This window comes from Gobius niger (genome assembly GCF_951799975.1).
Source record: "Gobius niger genome assembly, chromosome: 7".
NCBI lineage: Eukaryota > Metazoa > Chordata > Actinopteri > Gobiiformes > Gobiidae > Gobius > Gobius niger.
The window spans coordinates 17,462,179-17,484,020 of NC_136858.1; the positions used below are offsets into that span (position 1 = coordinate 17,462,179).

The window sequence follows — 21,842 nt, forward strand, 5'->3', positions numbered from 1 at the left end:
TTACCCATTGTAAAGTGAATGCTGACTTTCGGATTTGGTGCTTATGTTTCCTAACTTTTTTAAACCTCTTTGAAATGTTTTCTTGCTGTGAATATTTAACATGTTTTTTTCATTGTATAGGTAATTTAACCGTTGTGATTTGTATTCATTTATTTTACTTACATGCAGTTTTCTATATCTGTCTTATCTACTTTTTATTCTGTCTGTGTCTGTCTATTAAAGGTGTGGCATCTTTAGACGGGTGTGAAAATAACAGTTTTACAATAAACCCTACCTCTTTTTGTAGACATTTGTTGATAATTTAATCTTTTCTTTGTGTTTTGCAGCAAGGCAGTGGGTCCAGAAACAGCAGGAGAAAGGACGATAGACGGTCAAGTGACAAAAAGCACCACTCATAGCAGGGTAGGCCAACATTCATTTGTTCTGTTTATGTTTTATGGTCACCTCACCAATATTTATCGCACTTCTACAGTATTATCCAGACTATAAGTCACGCCAGAATATATAGTAAGTCGCACCAGCCAAAAAATGCATGAAAAAGAAGAAAAAAATATACAGTATATATAAGCCGCTCCGGACTATAACTCGCACCAGCTTTGGCAACTACCTGGGCATGGAGGCGTAACTGCACCATTGACAATCCTCTCCCGGCATCATGTTGTTCAAGCTCTCATCTGCAAACTCGTTCCTCTAGCTGTGGCCATCTAGCTTTTTTGTTTTCTTCATTGCAGTCAGAGTAATCTCCGCTTTTCGCCAGTCCCTCACATGCTTCTCGCTCACTCCAAACTTTCTTTCTGCTGCTCGATTACCGTTTTTTAAATCTTCAGTGGGACAGGAGTAGCAGATTCTGGTACACGGGCCTAGAGCGCCCTCAGCGTGAAAATAACAAACATGTGAAATTATATATTTTGATTTATAAGTCGCGCCTGAGTATAAGTGGCACCCTCAGCCAAACGTTCAAAAAAGTGTGACTTATAGTCCAGAAAATACGGTTACGCCTGTTATACTTGCAATTCTTAAACATATTTTAAATCTCTTGTCATAATAATTCATATTGTCTTCACAGGTCATCTCCCAGAAATAAAGTTCCACTGTGAGGACTTGGGACAAGGCAAAGGGTCCAATGTGCTTTTATCAGCTTCATGGATAGTTCTCGTGCAGGAAGAGCTGACCATTTAAGCATGAGCATGAAAAACTCACACTTTTTCTAGTCTCTTTCTGTGGACCACGGACATCGATCCTACTTCCTGTTTTAGAGGGCTTGTGCCATTGGCCCACTGGTGTTGGGGAAAGCCACCGAGCAGCTGTGTTTGCGGTGGTGACTTTGGTTACTCTGGACTGCAGTGAACACACAGGTGAAACTGTGACCAAAGACGGCACAAAAGCTCTTTCCACAAGTTGCCTGGAAAGAATGAAGTCAAGCTGAAAAATTATTGGACACTTCTGACACAACTTAAACACTCGCCTTATAGTTTATTTTCTTGGACCCATTGTTTTTGTTTTTAACTAACACCTTTTCTGAAATTACAATGTTTCTGGTCAAGTTTGCACTAAAAGAACAACCTTTTAAGTGCTTTTGAACTTTCTGAAAGGGTTTCACTTTTTAAAGAATGAGTGTAATGACACAGGTTCTTGTATAATTTATTAATAGAGCTGGTATAATGTTTGTAAATAATAATAATAATGCTGGTTTGATTTAAATAATGAACTTTCCAGAAAAAAAAAATCTAATTTCAGTAATTTCCGAATTAGTAATTATTCTAATTCTACAAAAGCAGCCTTTCAGATGACCCATATTTTCATGCATGTTAATTTTATTTTGAGAACATTTTTTTTACAAGTTTGCAAAAACACTGTATTTAAATAACAAATACAACCCTTTATCTGTGTGCACATGGCCCTGACATTGGTCACCACTTTTATACAGTATTTTAGGAGAAGCATTTGTGTGTGTTCGTAGAAAGCCTCGTGTGAAAAATGTTTATAGCTGGTTTATGTTTGTCTATCTGAATGAAAGAGTAGCACCTGCTACTAGTGAACTGTCTGAATGTAAATGCTTGTAGGCTGGCTCACTGTCAGATTTTATCATTGTGCAGAATGGCTTTAAGGTGAAGGAGCCAAAACTGTAACCACTCATAGATGGTGAGTCATCTGGTTTCCAGTAGCTGCTGTGATTTTGGAAGAAAATTGGGGCATTTCATCTTTTAATTTAGTAAACGGTCTGTATTCTGTTCACGCTAAAGACACAGATTCATTATTGGAGTGTAGCTCAATAGAATATATTATGACAAAACATTGGATGGTCAACATAAATTATTTAAGCATCAAATAAATTGTTAAACTCTGCAACTGTGTGATAATTTAGGTTTGAGAGTCCGTATATGCAGTGTCATCTAGAATTGTTTTCATTAGCACATTGGCAATATTATTTTTAAGCACATTAAGAATTATCTGTGTATGGTTTTTCTTTTTTTCTTTTTTTTTTCTTCTTAGAAGCCAATATAGCCCATATAAGCGTGTGTTCTACTGGTGCGATGGCTCATTATGCTGATGTCTCTGCTGTGGACATTAAAACTATGTCTTTATTTTTTGTAGTGGTTCAAAGTCAGAATGGGTTTGTACAGCATCCCCATGTACTATGTCAATCAGGGGGTAGAGGATTCTTTGATATTGAATTTTTGTCCCTTTTGTTTGATATGTGTTTTCACATAACAATTTTTGATGTACAATTCTTACTAACAGAGTGAAGCCATTGAAATGTAATTATTCTAGCACTTTGGTTATTCAAGGTCTTTTAGAAGCTATAGCAGCGATGATGCCACCACAAATGTTTTAGACATCTTTGAAAGTCAACTGAAAATAATAAAAAGGTTGGTTTTGCAATAAATGGTTTCTGTTCCTTGTGTCCTTGAACATTGGCTATTGTGTAATTGCATTCTGACAATGGAAACGTGCGGTGTGTAAGACACTCTGTTTGTTCAGTGTTCATTTCACTGGCATGTGTCCTCTCTTTGGACAGCATGTGTTTCCTCCAGTGTAGCCTTTTCTGCCTTGCACTGGAAGCCAAAATGACAATATGCACCACAATCAGTCAACTTTGAATTCATATTATTTCATTCAAACATTCAAGCAAATTGCACTGTTCCATGGACCAATGTTTAGTCCCTCTTTCCATTATTATTTTAGTATTTATTAGTCAACAAAAATATCCAGAAATTTCAGTCAGGTTTAATCATCTTTAACCGCTTTATATTTAGTTAGAGTCAGTAAAAATATAATTACTTTGATCACCTGTCAGAATCCACCCTCCTTAGCCGATCTACCCCACTCAGGATAAAACATATCTTTCTATTTTCTTTTTGTGATGTCACTTCCATTCCCTCTGAAGTGTGTTCCATTTGACGCACTTTTTGGAGCAAGACAGGACACTTGCCTTGGATCAGAAGGAAGTGAGTTTGGAGGCACATGCCTTCAAAGGCAAGACAAGGTACTTAGACTTTGGGGAACACAGCATTGTCTTTCAGAAAGTAGGTTTGGAAAGAATCTTATATGGCACTTACAGTACAGCCTCATTTCAAGAATAGTCTGTATTATAACAATCGTTGCTTTATTATTCGTTGCTTTATTTATATAGCCTGAGGCGGGGGTGCCCAAAGTGGCCCTCTGACCATTTTTTGATGGCCCTCAGGCTTCTTTTTGAGTTGACACACATTGCCAGAAATGGTACTTTTCACAACAAGGTTCATAATTCCACACAATTATAACCTCAATCCAACTTTTTATTGGGGGAATTATCTGGTTTTAAGGTTCCAAGACTAAATAAAGGTGTAGGACACAGGTTAAAGTTAACTAAACACACTCAATTGAAGAGCATTGACCACTGATGGCCCACACTTCATTATGCAGACCTCAATGAAAAGATGTTTGGACACCCCTGGCCTAAGGCTTGCACTTTTTCCATTAAACTGAATCTTTAACGTGTCGGACTGAAAGACAAAGCACATCAACGCTGCTGCTGTGCTGGGACATACTCACATTCACATTCACATTATTGGAGACCTGTCTGTGCCCCACGACACATCCATGCATTGACTGATCCATGGCAGTACTGGAGGGATCCTGCTGGGAGCGCTGTGGCCACAGCATGAACAAGGTCACACGGTGTACTGTGATCGCTGCAGCTCATCTGCTCATCTGCTCCACAGCACTGTGGCACAGCCATGGCGGACAGCGCAAGTGAGAGCGACACTGACGGAGCGGGCAGCAGCTCGGCCACCCCGATGTCCACCTCCGCCTCCAACTCTGGGAAACCCAGCATAGTCATCTCACAGTTTCGGCTAGAGGAGCTGACCAACCGCTTGGCCTCTCTACAACAAGAAAATAAAGTTCTTAAAATTGAACTGGAAACGTTCAAACTCAAGTGCAAAGCACTGCAGGAGGAGAATCGAGATCTCCGCAAAGCTAGCGTCACTATTGTGAGTAATGCTAGAAGCTAACTAGCCCAATGCTAAGCATGCCACCAGTATTATCAGATTTGTCAGTCAGCTAGCTATAGCTGTGCTCATTCTTCTTGCAGTCACTAGTATATATTTTAACAGTGCCCTGTGTTACATAGTCATGTCTGTTATTTAGTCGCTTACACTGATAGGACATGGCTAATCTGTGCTGTTTGCTACAAGCTAATGCTATCTAGTAAATGCTAGCCGTGTGACTGCATATGGTGTGACTGGGCAGCGTCAGTCAGCTATTTTGCTTTGTTTTGTTTTGTGTTGCTAGTTTTGGCTAACTTGAGCTTATTCAAGCAGCCTTGGAGTCACTGAGACACCGCCCTGTAAAATTAATCAGCCTGCGGTTTGCTTTTAGAAGTACTGATAACTTGGTGTTTAGTGTTAGAGCCTCCCTATGCCAGTGAGGATGTGTTATTATGGCTATACAGCAGTAGCATGCGTCATGTGTCCTCATGTTGAGTTAATCAGCCCAGCTTCATAAAATGTGTAACCGATCTGCTGGATAGGTGGGAAGTATGTAGGCCAAATTTAGCCATCTAGTTTGTAGTCAGGCTCGGGCGTAAAGCTACTATGGCACAGTGCTGCCAGCCCACCCTACGTACATATGTGCAGCTTAACTAGCTGTTTGGTCTCTATTGTCGCTGTCATTGTTCTCCAGCTGACACATTCTCACAGCTTGCAGAATATTTTGCTTTGAGGTCAGAGCAGAAAGAAGAGGTTGGAAAATCTGACGCTGGCTGTATCATCAGCTGCAGTGGCTGTCCAGCTGATTTAATGCCCATATTTTATTCCCCACTGTATCACTCACTGCTTCAACCTCTCCGTCTAATCTAGGAAAATCTTACTTGCTCAGTCTGTACTTAAACAGATTTCATAGCTGGCTTCCATATTTGTGTGTGTTCTTGTTGTTATTACAGATCTGTAATTGTATTGATAAATTTGAAACCGGTTGTGAGCCCTGTCTTGAGCAAGCATTGATCTAGAAACAAGACCTTTAAAGCTTCTGGATTAAAAATATTTAAGAAAAACAAAGTGTCTGCACTAACAATTTCCCTTTTTCGTTGTTTACTGTTTTGCAGCAAGCCAGAGCTGAACAAGAGGAGGAGTTTATCAGTAACACCCTGTTTAAAAAGATCCAGGCCCTGCAGAAAGAAAAGGAGACTCTTGCCGTGAACTATGAAAAAGAGGAGGAATTTCTCACTAATGAGCTGTCAAGAAAGCTCATGCATGTAAGTGATGGGACCAACGATGCGACTATGCTATACATTTTGTGTCTTTTAGTGGGAATTCAGTGATATGTAATGTTTTTTAAAACTTTACTTTTGTCCATCTCAAATGTAATTACTCTAAAGCATTGTTGGTGGTTGAAAAAGACTACATATGTCTCAGGTCTAGTCTATTTAATTCACTTGATTGGTTGTCTTTTTGTAATGTTTTTGCTTCAGCACCAAACTACATTTTTTGCACCGATGTAGACCTTGGGAAGCTGGTGTGTAATGTAAAAGGAATCCTGAGGTCAGGCCTGAGTAGGACAGCCCTATGGTCTGAGACTCTGGCTTGTTTTTGTCCTTTTATCTTCACAGTTGCCCAATGTGCAATTGTTCATGATATTCTAAATTACCACCAAGTCCTTTTCCAGATTTTGCTTTAATAAGAATATTTCTATAGCTAAATATGGCCTAGTTGTGTTCATTCTTTTTTCACATTATAGGTGTTGTGTACATGTTTTAGACCACCTTTGACCCAACCAGCCTGCGTATGAAAATCTTAGTACAATGTTATTGCTCTATTCGGTTAGTATATTCTTACTTATACTGTATCACTTAAAGCTGTACTACCTGAATACACCCGTGAAAGTCTGAGGTAGTTGAGTAAAATCTCTCAGCTTTTGCTTTAACACGTTCTTAGCTCTGACGGCTAACCCTGCCAATTTTAGCGTCTGACTTCCTAGTTCACACTTTAAGAAAATGCGCTAGAATTTGACACACAACAGCACCCACGGTGTGTTTTTCTGTTCTAAATGTTGCGTTTACAATTTGGATCTAATGTGCCGAATGAAGTTTACTCTACTACAAGAACATTATTGGATTACCACAGCTTTAAGGAGAAATTTTCAGGCACAATAATTGAGTGATCAGTATTGTGTTCTTGTCTGTTATGACTAATCAGTTATGTAATGCCATGCTTTAATTTCCTCTCTTTTATTCATATGGCCTTGTTCTCTCATGAAACTAACTCTTCAGTGTGTTATCTTTCTGTCACTTCTTATTCAAGCTCCAACATGAGAAGGCCGAGCTGGAGCAGCACTTAGAACAGGAGCAGGAGTTCCAGGTAAACAAGCTCATGAAGAAGATTAAGAAGATGGAGAATGAAACCATTTCAAAACAGCTCACCTTAGAACAGGTAAGAGTGACAAAACTGTGGCACAAGTGCATGTCAGTAATTCCTTTTGACAGCAAAACGACTGTAGTTGTTGTACACATGCACTTTCAATAACACCGCATTTTCACATATCTTCTTGTGTGCACGTGTATCTGCTTGCTTATGTCATTATTCATGTTCAATTTTAGACAGACAGTGACAATGGCTTACACTTGTATTGTACATTACAAGCCTGTGTTGACAGGCTTCAACACTGGAGTCAATATTAATTCACTCTATACTCCGTGTTGGTAAGCTACTTCTGTAGCCACTGCGGCCCTGGGGTAGACAGACCGAAGCGATGATACCTCTTAGTTATAGGATGACTCTCTGAGCCTCTTTCTCCCAAATGTGTTCTTTCAATAAGGATTGTATCCGACTAACCAGTAGACATTGAACTGTCATTCATATTTGTGTATTTTTCACTCACTGGTTACCTTTCATTTTTTATGCACAGTTACGGCGTGAAAAAATTGACCTTGAGAACACATTAGAGCAAGAACAAGAGGCCCTGGTCAACAGACTCTGGAAGAGGATGGATAAACTTGAGGCTGAGAAGAGGTAATCTACATCTAAACTTAATGCATTGAACAGAAGTAAATATCCTTGATGAAATCTATGGAGCCACCGACTCTATTAAAAATGATGTCATCTATAAAGGAGTTGCTCATATTTGTCTTTTTCAAACCAGGATCCTTCAGGAGAAGTTGGACCAGCCCGTGTCAGCTCCTCCCTCCCCTCGGGATGTTTCTATGGAGATCGACTCGCCAGAGAACATGATGCGGCATATCCGCTTCCTCAAGAATGAGGTGGAGAGGCTGAAGAAGAGCCTCCGCACCACAGAACTGCAGCGTGAGTGGCCTAATATCTGGTCTCATCTTTTAAAGACAGGTTCACAAATATAAAGGTTTACACAGAGAGTGAAATGCACTCAGAGAAATGTGTTCTCTGTAGGACACATACACCAAGAAACCTAGCAAATACATGAGAGTGTCCTATTGAATAATGATGATAAGGATTATCTATCATGTGACAAGTTATTTAACCCCAATTGACGTAATTAGGAGCTGCTCATTTTTTAAACAATCATGTGGAAAGACTCATCCTGAGGTCATGTAAAAATATTGATCTGTTTGAGAGAGGTTCAATCATTGGCCTACATCAACCAGAGAAAACATTTTCAAGCTCTTTGAAAAATGAATGCAACACTGGACAGAATTGCCTTTACAGAAGCTTGAATCACCTTTTTTGGGGGGGTATCTATAAGATTGTGCAGGAGTGCCACTCATTTGGAGCAGGGGCCAAATGAGACATTTTTGTTCGAAACAGACAAAGCCTTTGGCTTTGAGCGGAATTGTAATTATGTTATTATAGTAGTATTAGTTTATAGAAGTATTCATTGTATTATTAGTTGTTATTGGATTTTTGATAGACCGTACGTTTCCCATAAGATGAGATATTTTGTATGTTTAGCTTATATCTTATTTGTTTTGATTCTGGTTTGAGTTTTGTAATTGGCTCATGTTGACTAATGATGAAAAACATATACAGCTTATTATTGACACAGAACAGCGCTTAAGACTCGCTTTGTTTTTTTTGTGGCTACTCTCTGTGGCTTCACCGTCCATCTCCACTGGGTTCATGGCCTTTATAACACTGAATGAAATCACTGAACAGTCTCCTTTCTGTCTGTAGTATCTTATTTTGTGCTTGTGAGCAAATTGTGCTTTATGCAGTGCTTTTGCTGTTTTTGGAAGTGGGATCGGAACGAGATGGACACAGGGGTGTGTCAGATGCAAAGGCATCAACAACTCTTCTGCCTGGTAGCTTCGCTGTTGTTGTGAAATCCAGTCTTTTAACTGCGGCGACTGATTTAATATTGAGAAACAGTGGTTGAAGGATTTAATTTAGAAATCCTCTTGTGTGCCAGCCTTGTGATTGACACGTGCTGTACATGCCGTACAGTGTGGTGGGTTTAGTGTTGACTCTTTTGGGGGATCACAGGTACATATTGTGTTTGCAGGAGGACACTTCAAGCCTTTCTGCATGACTGTTGCAAATTAAATGGCTCCCTTGTAAAAAAGATTCCAAATCACTGTGCAAATGGTTCACTCTGATGACTCCTGCTGGGAACAGAATGGAGTTCCTAGTTTTTATGGTGGAGCTCTTAATCACTTTAATTTTATGTAAAATCCCAGTGATGCACTATGCAGTATTAAAATATTTAAACTATGTGTAAAATGAGCTGCATGTACCGTAGAATGTTTTTGTTTATGAAAGGGTCACGCCACTAGAGGGAGCCAGTGGATAACACCAGAGCATCACATGATGTAAAGTGTGCTGTAACTCAAAACACACATAATAAGTTGGATATAGTTTTATATCATGTTTGAGATCCAAAACAATGTACAGTATGCAAGTTGTTAAGGCTGTGTTGGTTACAAACAAAAATGACTTGAATTTGTTTTGTGGTTTCAATTCCTTCAATTGTCATACCTTGTTTAATTTTGATTTCATTGTTGTGGTGATTGACATGGCAGTCTGTGTAAACAATTTTCCTGTTTGGGACAATAAAGAATCTTTCTTTTCTAAACAGACACTGAGAAGCGAGCTCAGTACATTGAGGAGGAGCGGCACATGAGGGAGGAGAACATCCGGCTGCAGAGGAAGCTGCAGAGAGAGATGGAGCGCAGGGAGGCCCTGTGCAGGCAGCTGTCTGAGAGCGAGTCCAGCCTGGAAATGGACGATGAGAGGTAAAACTTCATTTTTAGCTCTGAACAACATCCGAAAATAACAAGACTGATGCACAATGTGACTCTTTGATGGGGAATTTCCGATACGGTTTTATGAGCTCCTGATCCCATCCCATCCCATCTTTTAACAGCCTTGACATGCTTCTGAAGTTCTAATATGCCATGTTTTGTTGAAGCAAAAGACATACACTCGGACATTACATGTGATTGCTAATTAACACATAAAGAGCCTATGGTTTATATCCATTTGCATTAGAAGTGCTTGGCTAATTGTTATGCATAAATACCTAACTTAGCGCTTTCATCACCTCTGTCAGATTGGATCCTGACAGAGTTCTGACTGTAAAGGATAAATTCAAGCCCTGCAAAGTAGGGCAAGGAGATATGGCTCAAGATCTATATCACGATAAAAATAAATATCACAATAACGGTATATTTAGTACGGCGATATAATTGAAAAATCCCACCCTTACGCCTATTGGGAAGATCAAGTCAGTGATATTTTATTATTATTTTTGTTTACGGCGTACTAATGCACAATCGTCTTGTGAAAGATTGACCCCTATCCTGTCATGGAATCTGATCCAATACGATATTTTGAACATGTCTGGGTCAACTACCCATACGGATTCTAAATGTTGGGACGTCCCTACTCTCTAAGGAGCACTATAATAAAATCTAATCTTGTTGTGTGTACACTAGTGAAGTCCATTTAAAACATTGTGAAGAAGCTGTATAGTGCTCTGTTGACTGTCTTTAAACAATGTTCATTTTTACTTTGTTTTAGGTACTTCAATGAGATGTCTGCCCAGGGTTTACGAGCTAGAACAGTGTCCAGCCCTATCCCTTACACTCCGTCTCCCAGCTCCAGCAGACCTATATCACCTGGTAAGTACAGTATTGACGTCTGCCGGTTATAAAACACTCTTCTGGCTCTCAGAACCATAAAGTCGTCTTGTGTGTGATCTTTCTCACAGATCATAACAATAAAATGCCCTGATGTATTGGACTATCGACCATCATATTTAATAAATCATTGATAGACAAGGAAATCTCGCAAACAAGAATTGCCCTGAATGCGCCACCTTTCTCTTATCAAAATATGTTGATAAGAGAGAGATGTAATGGCAACATTTATTTTATTTTTTTATATATTTATAAAGGCATGAATGATTACCTTTATCACAACAGACACCAGTCAGACAGATAAGATTGAGACTTGTGGATGATACTGGTGTAATCCGGTAATTCGTGCACGTAGACCCAACTAGTCTCATACTTTGTGTCCAATACGAGCGATCGCTGTTATTGTTTACTTCCGCAATTTTCGCCGGATGTTTTGGTGAATGGTCGGCAACAGCTGATGCACCCAGGCCTCTAACTGGGTTTTATAAAATGATAGATCTGTTACAGCGCAAGAGAAGCAATGCACTGTTTATGGACATTGTTTTTGCTGATTATAGGATTTTAATAAAATGTTTATCAAATATGAAAATGTAAAATGCCTACCACGGCCAACGGATGTGACGAAATCGCGATCGCTCGTATTGTGTCCCAAAAGAAAATCCATAATGATCGTTTCTGTCGGTCATTATAGCTATTGTGTACAAACATTTGAAAAAATTGTGGACTGCTTTAATTTTTCTTTCAAAGCGGCAAAAAAAACAAAAAAACAATGTCATTAAGAGAAATTGTGTCTTTGTTTGCATTTTCAGGTCTGTCCTATGGCAGTCACACAGTTGGCTTCACTCCTCCAGCCACACTATCCCGAGCAATGCCCCACTACAACACCCCTGCGCTGCATGTCCATGGAAGCTCGTCGCACGCCGTAGCGGTCAGTCTATAGATCAGCAGTATTTTGCAACACAAAATGTTGTTCTCTGTGTTTGTCACGTTAAAGGTAGGTCCATAAGCTACATATTTGACAGTCAGCTGTACTGAATTTACCTGCCCGTATTGGTTACTGACACTAACGGCGACACTGTGGTCTGAAAAGGAAACAACCAAACTTCCATATTTGCCGGTAAGCTAAGATTTAACCTGTTGCTGTCTTCCTTTTTGTGGACAGAGGCCCTCACCGCGGAGGAGCGCCAGCCCAGACAAGTTCAAACGTCCGACGCCCCCACCCTCCCCGAACACGCACTCAGGGGCCCAGCCGCTCCAGCCGCAGCCTCCACTCCCCCCTCCTGCCCAGCCCATGGTCCAGTCCATGTCCTCCCCAGCAGCCATGCACATCGCTGGGGCAACCACAGCACAGCAGCCGCCGCCCCAGCCTTAACGCCTCACGCTCATCTTTCTGGGCCCGAGCAAATGCCACGATGCTACTGCAACAGCAACTTCCATCAACACCAGCTGTGGAAGTCGACTTTCTTGCCAACTCCAGCAGCTTCGAAAAGGGGAAAGAAACAAGGAGGTGGCCCGTCCACAGTGATGCAAGCTGCCTGTCTTATCTTAATGTGGCGTTACGTCTCTTAAAAAGGAATGGATGGACTGAAAATTAATCGCTTCGGGATTTGTTGGCCCATTATCTGTTCCACTCTCTTGTACATGTTGAAGTTTTTTTTTTGTTGTTGCTTGGGACTGTAGCTGGTCGGAGTTGTTGTGGCGCTTCTGAGATAGCACAAACGGCACAGAGACAATGGTGGAGTTTTCTGATTGGTCTAAAGTGTGGGATGTTTGGAGCAGTGCTTGGATGTGTGGCTTGCAGAAAAGGATTGACGGATGTAGTTGGTTCTTTTCATGCCTATAATATGACAACGCAATCGCAGTAATGTTCTCCACGCTGGCACAACCCCCACTGCTAAACACTAGCAGTTGGCAGTTCACCCAACCTCAAATTTGACACAGCTTTGATTATGTCGGCCAGAGCTAGCATATATGATTACAGGGCATTGATCAAATGGAGCTCACTCTGCAATTCTTCCCGAAAGCCCTTGAAAGAATCTTCTGTTCATAAGTCAAATATATATGAAAAAAAAAAGCAAACACATTAAGGACGCTGGTACATACAGATCAATGTCGCCTTTGAGGTGTATAAAATGTAGTCCGAGGTGTTACTTAGTCATGTACTCAAGTCTCTTTCTGCTCTTCTCTCTGGTGTATTTCTGAACGCTTCTTTCATCCTTATGGATATTCTCATCAGAAAAAGGAAAAAGCATAATGCTCTTCACACTAAATATACAAACTGCTAAACATTCGAAATGAATGGTACTGTTGATCTAAATTTCTATGTACGATTAAAGCTCTTGAGATGACGATGCCCATTATTTACCAGTTTTGCAAGTAATAATGTTCATGACTGCCTTTTAGGAACTTTTTCCGTCATACTGAGCATAGAAACTAATTGTTGTAGTAGGAAATGAGTGTCTAGTTGCAGGATTAGCCCAGACGAACCTGTCCAAGAAGATATCTCCTGAGAGCGCTTTGCAGCTTAGAAGTGAACTCTTAAGCCCATTGTGTGATTACTGTCTTATTACACAAGTCGAGGTGATTCAGCGTTAAGATGCATCGCTCAGCTTTTGTTTCTCAAGATGTGGCCACGAGGGAAGTACCACAAATCACTCCCATGCAACACTTTCCAGAATCCTATTGCTCACGCACGCACAGGGTATGTTGCCCCTCTCACAGCCCATTACCGCCGCACACTGAGTATTATTTGAGTGAATTCTAGCCGCGATGTACATTACAGATGTGTTTTTTTTTCTTTTTCTTTCTAGGTTGCAGTGTTCTTTGTTACGTCCGAAGTCGGCAACCTGAACTAATCCAAGCAGGAATCTGGCTGGGTGTAGCGGTGGCCTTTGACCTCTGTGGAGCGGTGTGACGCTAGGTGGGCCGGGCTCCTTCAGCGGAGAACAGCGAGAGGTGGCTTCTCGAGTGTCACGCTAAAGTAGTAAAAAGATCATCATTAGAGAGATATTACATCAGCGTGTGTAGAACTGCTGAGAAACTTACTCAATACCAGTGGGTTTAATTTGTGTGTGTTGCGTGGTAGACTTTCTTTCACACAACCAGTACCAATTCTTTCACACAACCAGTACCAATTTACTCCATATAAAACCAAATGTGTCCTTTCTTTTTGTTTCAAACTACTACGTCTTATGTTAAGAATAAGGAAGCATGTACTCATTGATCTGACAAAAAGCTACATACATCCTCTCCTCTTCAATGATCCGACTGAAGTTGCATGTAAGTTTGTTAATGTTGCGGTCGTTCAGAGAAGATCTATCAATGGGTTTCCGGAGATGGAAAAACTAGGACCAGTGTGATAGGGGACCTGATAACACTTGATCTCACCACAATGGCTACTTGTTTTGTTCGATAAATTACTTAGTCAATGTGCAGGTGCTCGTCATATAATTAGAATATCATGAAAAAGTGCATTTACTTGTGTTATTCAACATAAACTGTGAAAATAATATATGATAGACTCATTACATGCAAAGGGAGATATGTATAGCCTTTATTTGTTATTTTGATGATTATGGCTCAGCTTGTAAAAACAACTCATAAAATTAGAATATGTATAAATGGATTGTAAGCCATAATCATCAAAATTATAACAAAGGCTTGACATGTGTCACTTTGCATGTAATGAGTCTATATCATATATTTTCACATTTTAAATTGAATTACAGAAATAAATGAATTTTATCATGATATTCATGACGAGCACCTGTGTATATACTGTGCATAATACTCTCGGCATATTTCCCCCAAAGTTGGGGTCAAAGTCCAAGACCTACTTATGTATTAATTGCTCGATGATACATTATTGTGCATGGCTCAACATAGTTTATGGTCTGCTAATTATTTAGAGAATTATCCAATAAACCTATCAAGGGCATATGATCATGTAATCATGTAAAACGATGACTCGACAAACACATCAGTGAGACCGAAAAGTCAGAGCTTTTGGGAGTCTCAAATCGGCCTGATGCCTTCAGAAAAGTGAGCTCTTTGAATGCACAGATTACAGACGCAGCTTATCAAGGCTTCTTTTCATGGTGATAAAGTTGTGAGGAGGCTCGACAGTCAAAGGCCAAGTTCAATGTGACATAATGCTGCTTCCGGAGTGTGTGTTTTTCTTTCTTTCTCCAAGTGAGTTCATTCGACTGATACTGAGCCCCCTGTGTTTGTTATGACACCACATGTGAGTTTTATCAGGTGGTTCAGGTTACTGTTTGTGTAATGAACTAGGTTGAGAGTACATTTTAAATTAGATATGTATTTGTTTAAAAAGGTAATTTGAGCAGTTTCATGTATGAATATTTGTGACCCATAGTGTCCTGCCCAAACGAATATATTTGGCAACAGCATTGATTATTATCAACATCAATCAAATAAGCCACTGCCCTGCTCACCCCACCCTCACCCAAGTCATACCACTGTACAATGCTATTCCAGAGTTTAACTGGTTAGAACTGGTCTGGGACAGCATGTCGATGTAGAGCACAATTAACTGTGCCTCCCTTGTTCCCTTTCATTTTGTTCCCTTTCATTTTTCGGCTGGAGGGGATTATTACAGTTTAAACCTTTTTTTTTATGTAAGACCCTTCTGGGCAGCATTTTTTTCCACTATGGGAAAAATCATGAAAGGTCCTCAAGAATTCTCAGTGCGTTGGGTATAAGGGCCAGTTTGACCTGTGTTCTGCAGCTCCCTCCCTCCTCGTCTGTGCGCTGTGCGGTCTTTCATCTCTGCTCTACCTCTCCCCCGTCCGCCCCGCACAGACTCAGTTCCGCGTGCTAATGACCTGGGGTCGTGCGCGCGCTCACATGACATGAATTCTTTTCTTTACACTTAACTGTTTTTTATAAAGGGCACATTTTTCAAACCCTCTTGTTGTGTAGATGGCATATGTCTTTTGGCCGTGTAGTTGTGACTAAGCCTGTCTATAGTAGTGCTTCTCAAACCAAGTTCTACTCATTAAACTACTATATTTGACCACCCAAGTAACACCTCATAAAACGACTGTCCTTGCCACCAGGCCGAGATCAAGACAAAATCAGAAATGAACTGTCAAAAGTTTTTCTTTTTTAAACTGGGAAACCAGATCTGAACCAGGAAAAATAAACTAGAAACAAATAAACTTAAAAATAAACTGAAGTTGTCTTGCACCACCTGCCGACGCCTGTACTTTGAGATACTATGACTTAATTGGGAATCTTGCCAGCGCAGCACTTTTGAAGGAGTCATCTTTCAGTTTTTTTAAAAAGATGAAACCTATTGTGTGTTCGGTGATACTGGGCCAATATTTGACGCTTTGTTCCTGTCATTTTCCCGAGAACTCAACATAAGAAAGACCCTGGCACTGCGCCCTGTTGGTGCAACGTGGTGCGCTGTTAACATCAGCAACCGGCTCAGACTGGACCAACTTTGCCCTATGCTACCTCACTGCCATGTATTGTGTCTATTGTGTTGTCGCCTATTGTATTGAGGAACACTTGCAAACATTTGAATGAGCATGTGCCAGTAATCAGAAGCTAAAAAACAAGCTAAAACTACACACGATTATCACGAGGTCTCATTTTGTATCCTCTGCAGGTGATGCGATTGCCTATGATGGCCAATTATAATACAGATAACATCAGAAAAACACGGTAAAGATTGACATTAAATCAGAAAGAGCATGTCCAAGCGCCACTAAGCGTCTTCTGTGCGCACATACGTTGTCCAGTGCGCTCCCCGCGCGCACAGAGAGCCAGCGCGTCTTCCTCCGAGTTGTCAGGGACCAGCGAGAACAGCTTTGAACCGGTTTGGTTGCCGGCTGCAAAGCGGAATGAGCGGATGTTCAGTGCGCATTGTTGCTGCAGAGGCTTCCCTTATGAACACCCTTCGCCCTTATCTCCTCTTAGCCCGTCTTAGACCTCAAATGTTTTGTTTGTCGCAGTAACAAATGTGTTAGGTCAATGCCGCAGACGCTCTTACATGGGAAGTTCATGTAGAGCGCGCAGCTTTGAGGCCGAGAGCAGTTGTTTTCATAGATGCTGAGGTAAGTTCAGATTTGATTTTAGACAATAATAGGAAACAATAGAAACGTGATGTATACGTGCATTTTAAATATTGTACCATCTGTAAAAAATGATTGAAAACAGCGCTGACGTTATGCTTGACGTTTTTATGTTTGTTTTAAATCAGTCTTTTTCAAGTAGCATTGGGCAAAAACGACTTTCGTGAAGCAAAACAAGTGATGTGCGCACTTCAGCTGCTGTGATGTGAGGCGTCTTCACAAATTATTCATAAAGCTTTTAAGATTTGGATCTTCTGGCGCAGCGAACCATGGCATTGCTGACTTTGCTGAAGTATAGGTTATACAGTTGTCTAATTTGACAATGGAGAAGGGAATAGGGCTTCAAAGCAAGGGACTTTTGTTACTTTCTCCTCCTCTAAAGGTGTGGTTAGTGAAAGGGACAAAAAGAGGTTGGCTGCTAGATGAGCTGCATTCAGACTCATATGTGAAGTGCCTGTTGGCCCTGGCGCAGCTGTGCAGCAGCCGTCTTACATCTTGGCTTTGTAAGTTCACACAGACTAGAACAGCTAAGCTGCTTGTTTTTCTTTGCACAAAACGTTTTCCTCTTCACCGCTGTCTGTTATTCTACTTTATTTTTTATTGTTGTTTCTCACAGGAGCCCCTGCTGGCCAAGTGCTGTAGCAGACCCTAGAGGGCAGCGGTAAAAACAGCTCCATGGCTTCCTCAAAAGCGCTGGATGGAGGCTGGGGATGGGCCATTGTGGCAGCTTCCTTCATGGCGCAGCTCCTGGCCTACGGCTCACCACAGTCTGTGGGGGTGCTGTATCCCGAGTGGCTCCATACCTTCCAGGAAGGCAAAGGCATGACGGCCTGGGTCGGCTCCCTAGTCGCTGGAGTGGGACTGATTGCAAGTGAGTGATCAAGTTTTTAAATTGCTATTAATAGTTTTACAGTATCATGTCTACAGCACAACTTGTAGACTTTCTCTAAAATATCCAGGCATGAATAATTATTATTTGAAGAAATGGTATTCAATTGTTCCTTACAGTATTGATTTTCTATGAGTGCACAAGAAAAAAACACTAAGTCATAAATGCTTTCAATTTCAAAGGACCACTTTTAAGAGTGCGTCATGAGACACGGTCCTCATATATCTGTGTCACTTAAAGATAGTGCCTGGCACCTCTGCGTTTCCCTGAGGACAGATCCCGCTGAGGACCTGTGGATGAGCGCTGGACACGTGTCTTCTGTGTCACACTGCACATTCCTCCAGCACTTACTGCTCTGCTCAGAGGCAGTTTACACTTCCATGTTTAGTCTATATAAGTCACTTCAGCCTTTGAAGCTCATAGCATGTTAGACATCAGCTTGTTTTTATTAAATATGGTTTGTGCAAATAACAAATAGTTTTTATATGGTTAAAAAACCTGTCCATTGTTAGCGATGGCTGTTTTAACACAGTATTTTAACATGTAGACTTTTAAGACGTTCTGACAGGTGTTTGGTATGCCTTGTCAAGAATAATATGACATTAGTATGGCCTTCTCAGCTTCCTGCTATGTGTACTCTATTGACTTATTTACTTTTTTGCACTCAGGTCCTGTCTGCAGTGCTTGTGTGGACAACTTCGGTGCACGACCTGTGACTGTCTTCAGTGGCGTAATGGTGGCTGGCGGTCTGATGCTCAGTGCCTTTGCTCCCAATGTCCAGTTCCTTATCTTTTCATATGGCATTGTTGTCGGTAAGAAATAATTAGAGATAAACATTATGGTTTTCCTTGTTGTGTTTTTTTGTGACACAGGCTAATCTTAGTTTTCTCAGGGGCCCCACAGGTAAACTTCCGACACAGTTGACATCACCTTTGCCTCTATTAGAAAAGCAATGGGAGTGGTATATATCACTGAACCCAAGTGCCTTATCCATTCAGCAAGTCATGGTACAATGCTATCATAAAAGTCAGGTTCAGTTATGTAACTGATGCAGCCTTACCAGGCAGAAGGAAGGCAATGCCGTTTCCCCAGCTCTCTAGATTATTGTCACCATTCATGCCATCTCCACATACACAAAGCACCTTAAATGATCACACCAGAGCTGAACAGTCAACACTATTGCACAGCTGCCCAGTCTGATGTCGCAACATTATTATTTTTTTAAGAGCTCTCCTTGGATTAAGGTTAAGGTTAAGGTGTTTTATTTGTCATTATACAACAACTGCACAACAACATTTTCTATTTTAAGTTCATTTTATGTCATTGTTCACCTGATGTCACAGTTCAGTGGGATCTGTCACAACACATACTATGCTATGAAAACTAAAATCCTGCTGTGCCCTTTTCTCTCTTTCTACTGTTATAGGCCTGGGCTGTGGTCTGGTCTATGCTGCTACATTAACCATCACCTGTCAGTATTTCGACAAGAGGCGTGGTTTGGCGCTCGGCTTTGTCACCACAGGTACTACTGACCCTCTTCTGCACTCAGCTCTGGGATTCTCCATGTTTACCTCTTTCATGCATGAGCTGCTGGGAGAAAGAATCAAGGTAAACGTTTGCATAGCAGTCATGACAGAACGCTACGTTAGTCAGCTGGACTACCACTCACGTCTGCCGGCTCAGATTCTATTAAAATAAAACTAAAAGTGTAGACATTAGTTAATGATTATACCAATGTTTGCTGATATAGTTCGAGTAGCATGATTGGTATGTGTGTGTTGGCATTAAGTATTGTTTAAATTTGAACAAAAAATGGTTCTTACAGCTTTTTCTGTTCACACAGGGACCAGTGTTGGAGCATTCATCTATGCCACTGCACAAAATGAGTTGATAGTACTTTTTGGTCTGGATGGCTGCCTGCTCATCATTGGTGCCATTGCTCTAAACCTGATGGCCTGTGCTGGCTTCATGAGGCCGCTGAACATGCCCGGCTACTACCTCAAACAGAAGGCGGCGCTGGAGCGCAACACCGAGGAGCAGCTTTTGGATAAGCCGCCCCTGGAGGATCTGAAAATTACTACTGGCTCCTCCACTACTGCCCCAGAGAACAGTATCACAGTCAAGGAGCTGCTCATCTCCACAGATGCTAAGGACTTGGCTGTGCACACAGAGACTAAGAAAAGCTGCTGCCTGTCTGGATTGGTCATCATGAAAATGATTAAGAAGAAACAGAGGGCTTACACTAAATATATATTCTCCATGTATGAAATCCTACAAGACCAGGCCATGGTGGCTTATTGTATAGCATTATTCCTATTTAGCCTAGGGGCATTTCCACCTGTGTTATTTATTGAAGATGTCGCTCAAAGTGAGGGACTGATTGAAGAAGTCAGTGTCATTCCCCTAGTTTCCATTGGAGCTATATCCTCATGCGTGGGTAAACTAGTGTTGGGCATGCTGGTTGACCTCAGATGGATCAACAGCATCTATCTGTATGGCTTCACCATGTTTGCTGCAGGCCTGGTACTCTTCCTCATCCCTATCACCAAGACTTATGTTGGCCTGCAGATCCTGTCTTCTGTGCTAGGCTTCTTCTCTGGGAACTGGTCCCTCACCTCCTACATTACCACTAAAATTGTGGGCATAGACAGACTGACACAAGCTCATGGTATCCTCATGTTCTTTGGAGGCTTTGGGATCATGCTGGGACCTCCTGTTGTAGGTAAGGCCACTTATTGAGTTCATAGGAACATTCCACTGTGTATATATTCATTTAAAACATTTAACATTTTTTCTGTTCTTTTTCAGGTTGGTTTTTTGACTGGACACAGTCCTATGATTTGGCGTTTTACTTCAGTGGGACCTGTGTGGTCCTTGGTGCCTTTATTTTGTTTGTCCTCACCCTTCCCTGCTGGAACAGGAAGAACGTTGAGAAAGCCAAGTCAGACGTCCAGTACACCAGCACCTGTGAGAAAGTGATCTCTGTAGCATAAAAACATTCTGTATGTCCCTTAAAGACTGCTCACTGCCCAGCCACACTCTGGTAATGGAACTACACTGAAGAATCCTCCGAGAAGAATATTTTTATATGTTGAGAGGAGTAGTGGTATTTTCACTTCAGGGTCTTATTATGAAACCAAAATAATTGCCAGACATTCTGAAATACAGGCTGATTTGCTGTACTGTTATGCCTGCATTTCTCAGGTTGATACCAGACACGGTAAATGTTTTCAGAGATTTGACTGTACCTGTGTTTTTATTGCCTTATTTTTGAGGTAGTCCGAAACACTATATGGTATTTGATTTTGTGCTGTCTCTGCACTCTGTATCTACTGCTGGAACACTAAAACCACTGATTAATACAGTATAAACATTTGGCAACCTATATGCAATGGCACACAAGCATGTGTCACATTGTTTTTGCATAAAACAGGGATTCAAGTAACAAAGAGAGTTTCATTCATTTGTATTTACTTTGTGTTTTACCTTTTCTTTTCTTTTTTACCTGTTGTTATTATTATTATTATTATTATTATTATTATTATTATTATTATTAGCTATATTATGTATCATACCAAATAATGCCTGTTGGAACAAAGAAAGAGCATTGCTTTTATGACTACTATTGGTGTCACTAGTGATTACCATAGCATACCTTTCTTTCTTTGGTTTCTACTACACAAGGATAACCTTTCGCACAACCAGCACAGCCGTTGCTATTTTTTGCTATAGCAGGCTGTCCTTATGTTTATACTTTTCTCTCTCTAAATATATGAAGTGTCTACAGTTCTGTGTTCGAGTGAGCCCCCTGTATGTTGTGAGATAGGCATATGGGCTCTAGTATGATCTTGGTTATAGCCTATCTGAGGTTTTTTATGCACAGACATTTGCTCCCTTGAAGGTAATTCAATTACAATTGTAACAATGTTTTGCAGTAGGGTTTTAGTACTTGAATGTTGTCTAAACTAGACCACTTAAATACTGTATTTGATGGACGGTTTAAGGCAATGGGACAGCAGTTACTGGACTGTCTTGTTTTAGTAATGCCGTTGATTTTATATGCCAGTATTTTGTTAACGTGCTTATTTTTTTGTACTTTATTTAAAATATGGCAATAAAAATACACACATGATTCAAATATTTACTGTATCCTTTATTTTCATATTCACACAGTGCCAAAAGTTTTGTGTCTTCACTCAGGCTGTGCCTCTCCGTATGTGCATATGAAAATACGACTTATTGTGATGTTGATCATGATAATCTT

General features: G+C 40.7%; 3 protein-coding genes across 20 annotated transcripts in view; all 3 read left to right on the forward strand.

Annotated features, from left to right (window-relative positions):
- LOC306965303 (ankyrin-3-like) overlaps window positions 1-2,887 on the forward strand; it is a gene marked incomplete at its 3' end in the record, with an annotated part of 96,108 nt that extends 93,221 nt beyond the window's left edge. For all 17 annotated transcript variants that reach the window (XM_079559619.1, XM_079559617.1, XM_079559615.1 and 14 more), the window contains 2 exons: window positions 327-402; window positions 1,067-2,887. In XM_079559619.1, the coding sequence (XP_079415745.1) occupies window positions 327-398 (72 nt within the window). The remainder of the gene's footprint in view (window positions 1-326; window positions 403-1,066) is intronic.
- Window positions 2,888-4,149: 1,262 nt separating this feature from the next.
- On the forward strand, window positions 4,150-12,891 carry LOC306965218 (coiled-coil domain-containing protein 6-like). Its single transcript, XM_079559481.1, has 9 exons — window positions 4,150-4,475; window positions 5,588-5,737; window positions 6,783-6,911; window positions 7,387-7,490; window positions 7,621-7,781; window positions 9,526-9,682; window positions 10,470-10,570; window positions 11,398-11,516; window positions 11,751-12,891. The coding sequence occupies exons 1-9, from the start codon at window positions 4,221-4,223 to the stop codon at window positions 11,958-11,960; spliced, it is 1,386 nt and encodes a 461-aa protein (XP_079415607.1). The 5' UTR covers window positions 4,150-4,220; the 3' UTR covers window positions 11,961-12,891.
- A 3,367-nt stretch (window positions 12,892-16,258) lies between these two features.
- LOC306965213 (monocarboxylate transporter 9-like) lies at window positions 16,259-21,716 on the forward strand. Of its 2 annotated transcripts, none has more exons than XM_079559474.1 (6): window positions 16,259-16,671; window positions 17,306-17,560; window positions 18,247-18,390; window positions 19,005-19,100; window positions 19,422-20,300; window positions 20,387-21,716. In XM_079559474.1, exons 2-6 carry the CDS (start codon window positions 17,365-17,367, stop codon window positions 20,569-20,571), a joined length of 1,500 nt encoding a protein of 499 aa, XP_079415600.1. In that variant the 5' UTR covers window positions 16,259-16,671; window positions 17,306-17,364; the 3' UTR covers window positions 20,572-21,716. The 2 variants fall into 2 exon arrangements, with proteins under 2 accessions (XP_079415600.1, XP_079415601.1); XM_079559475.1 differs by lacking the exon at window positions 16,259-16,671 and adding an exon at window positions 17,110-17,192.
- The last annotated feature ends 126 nt before the right edge of the window (window positions 21,717-21,842 follow it).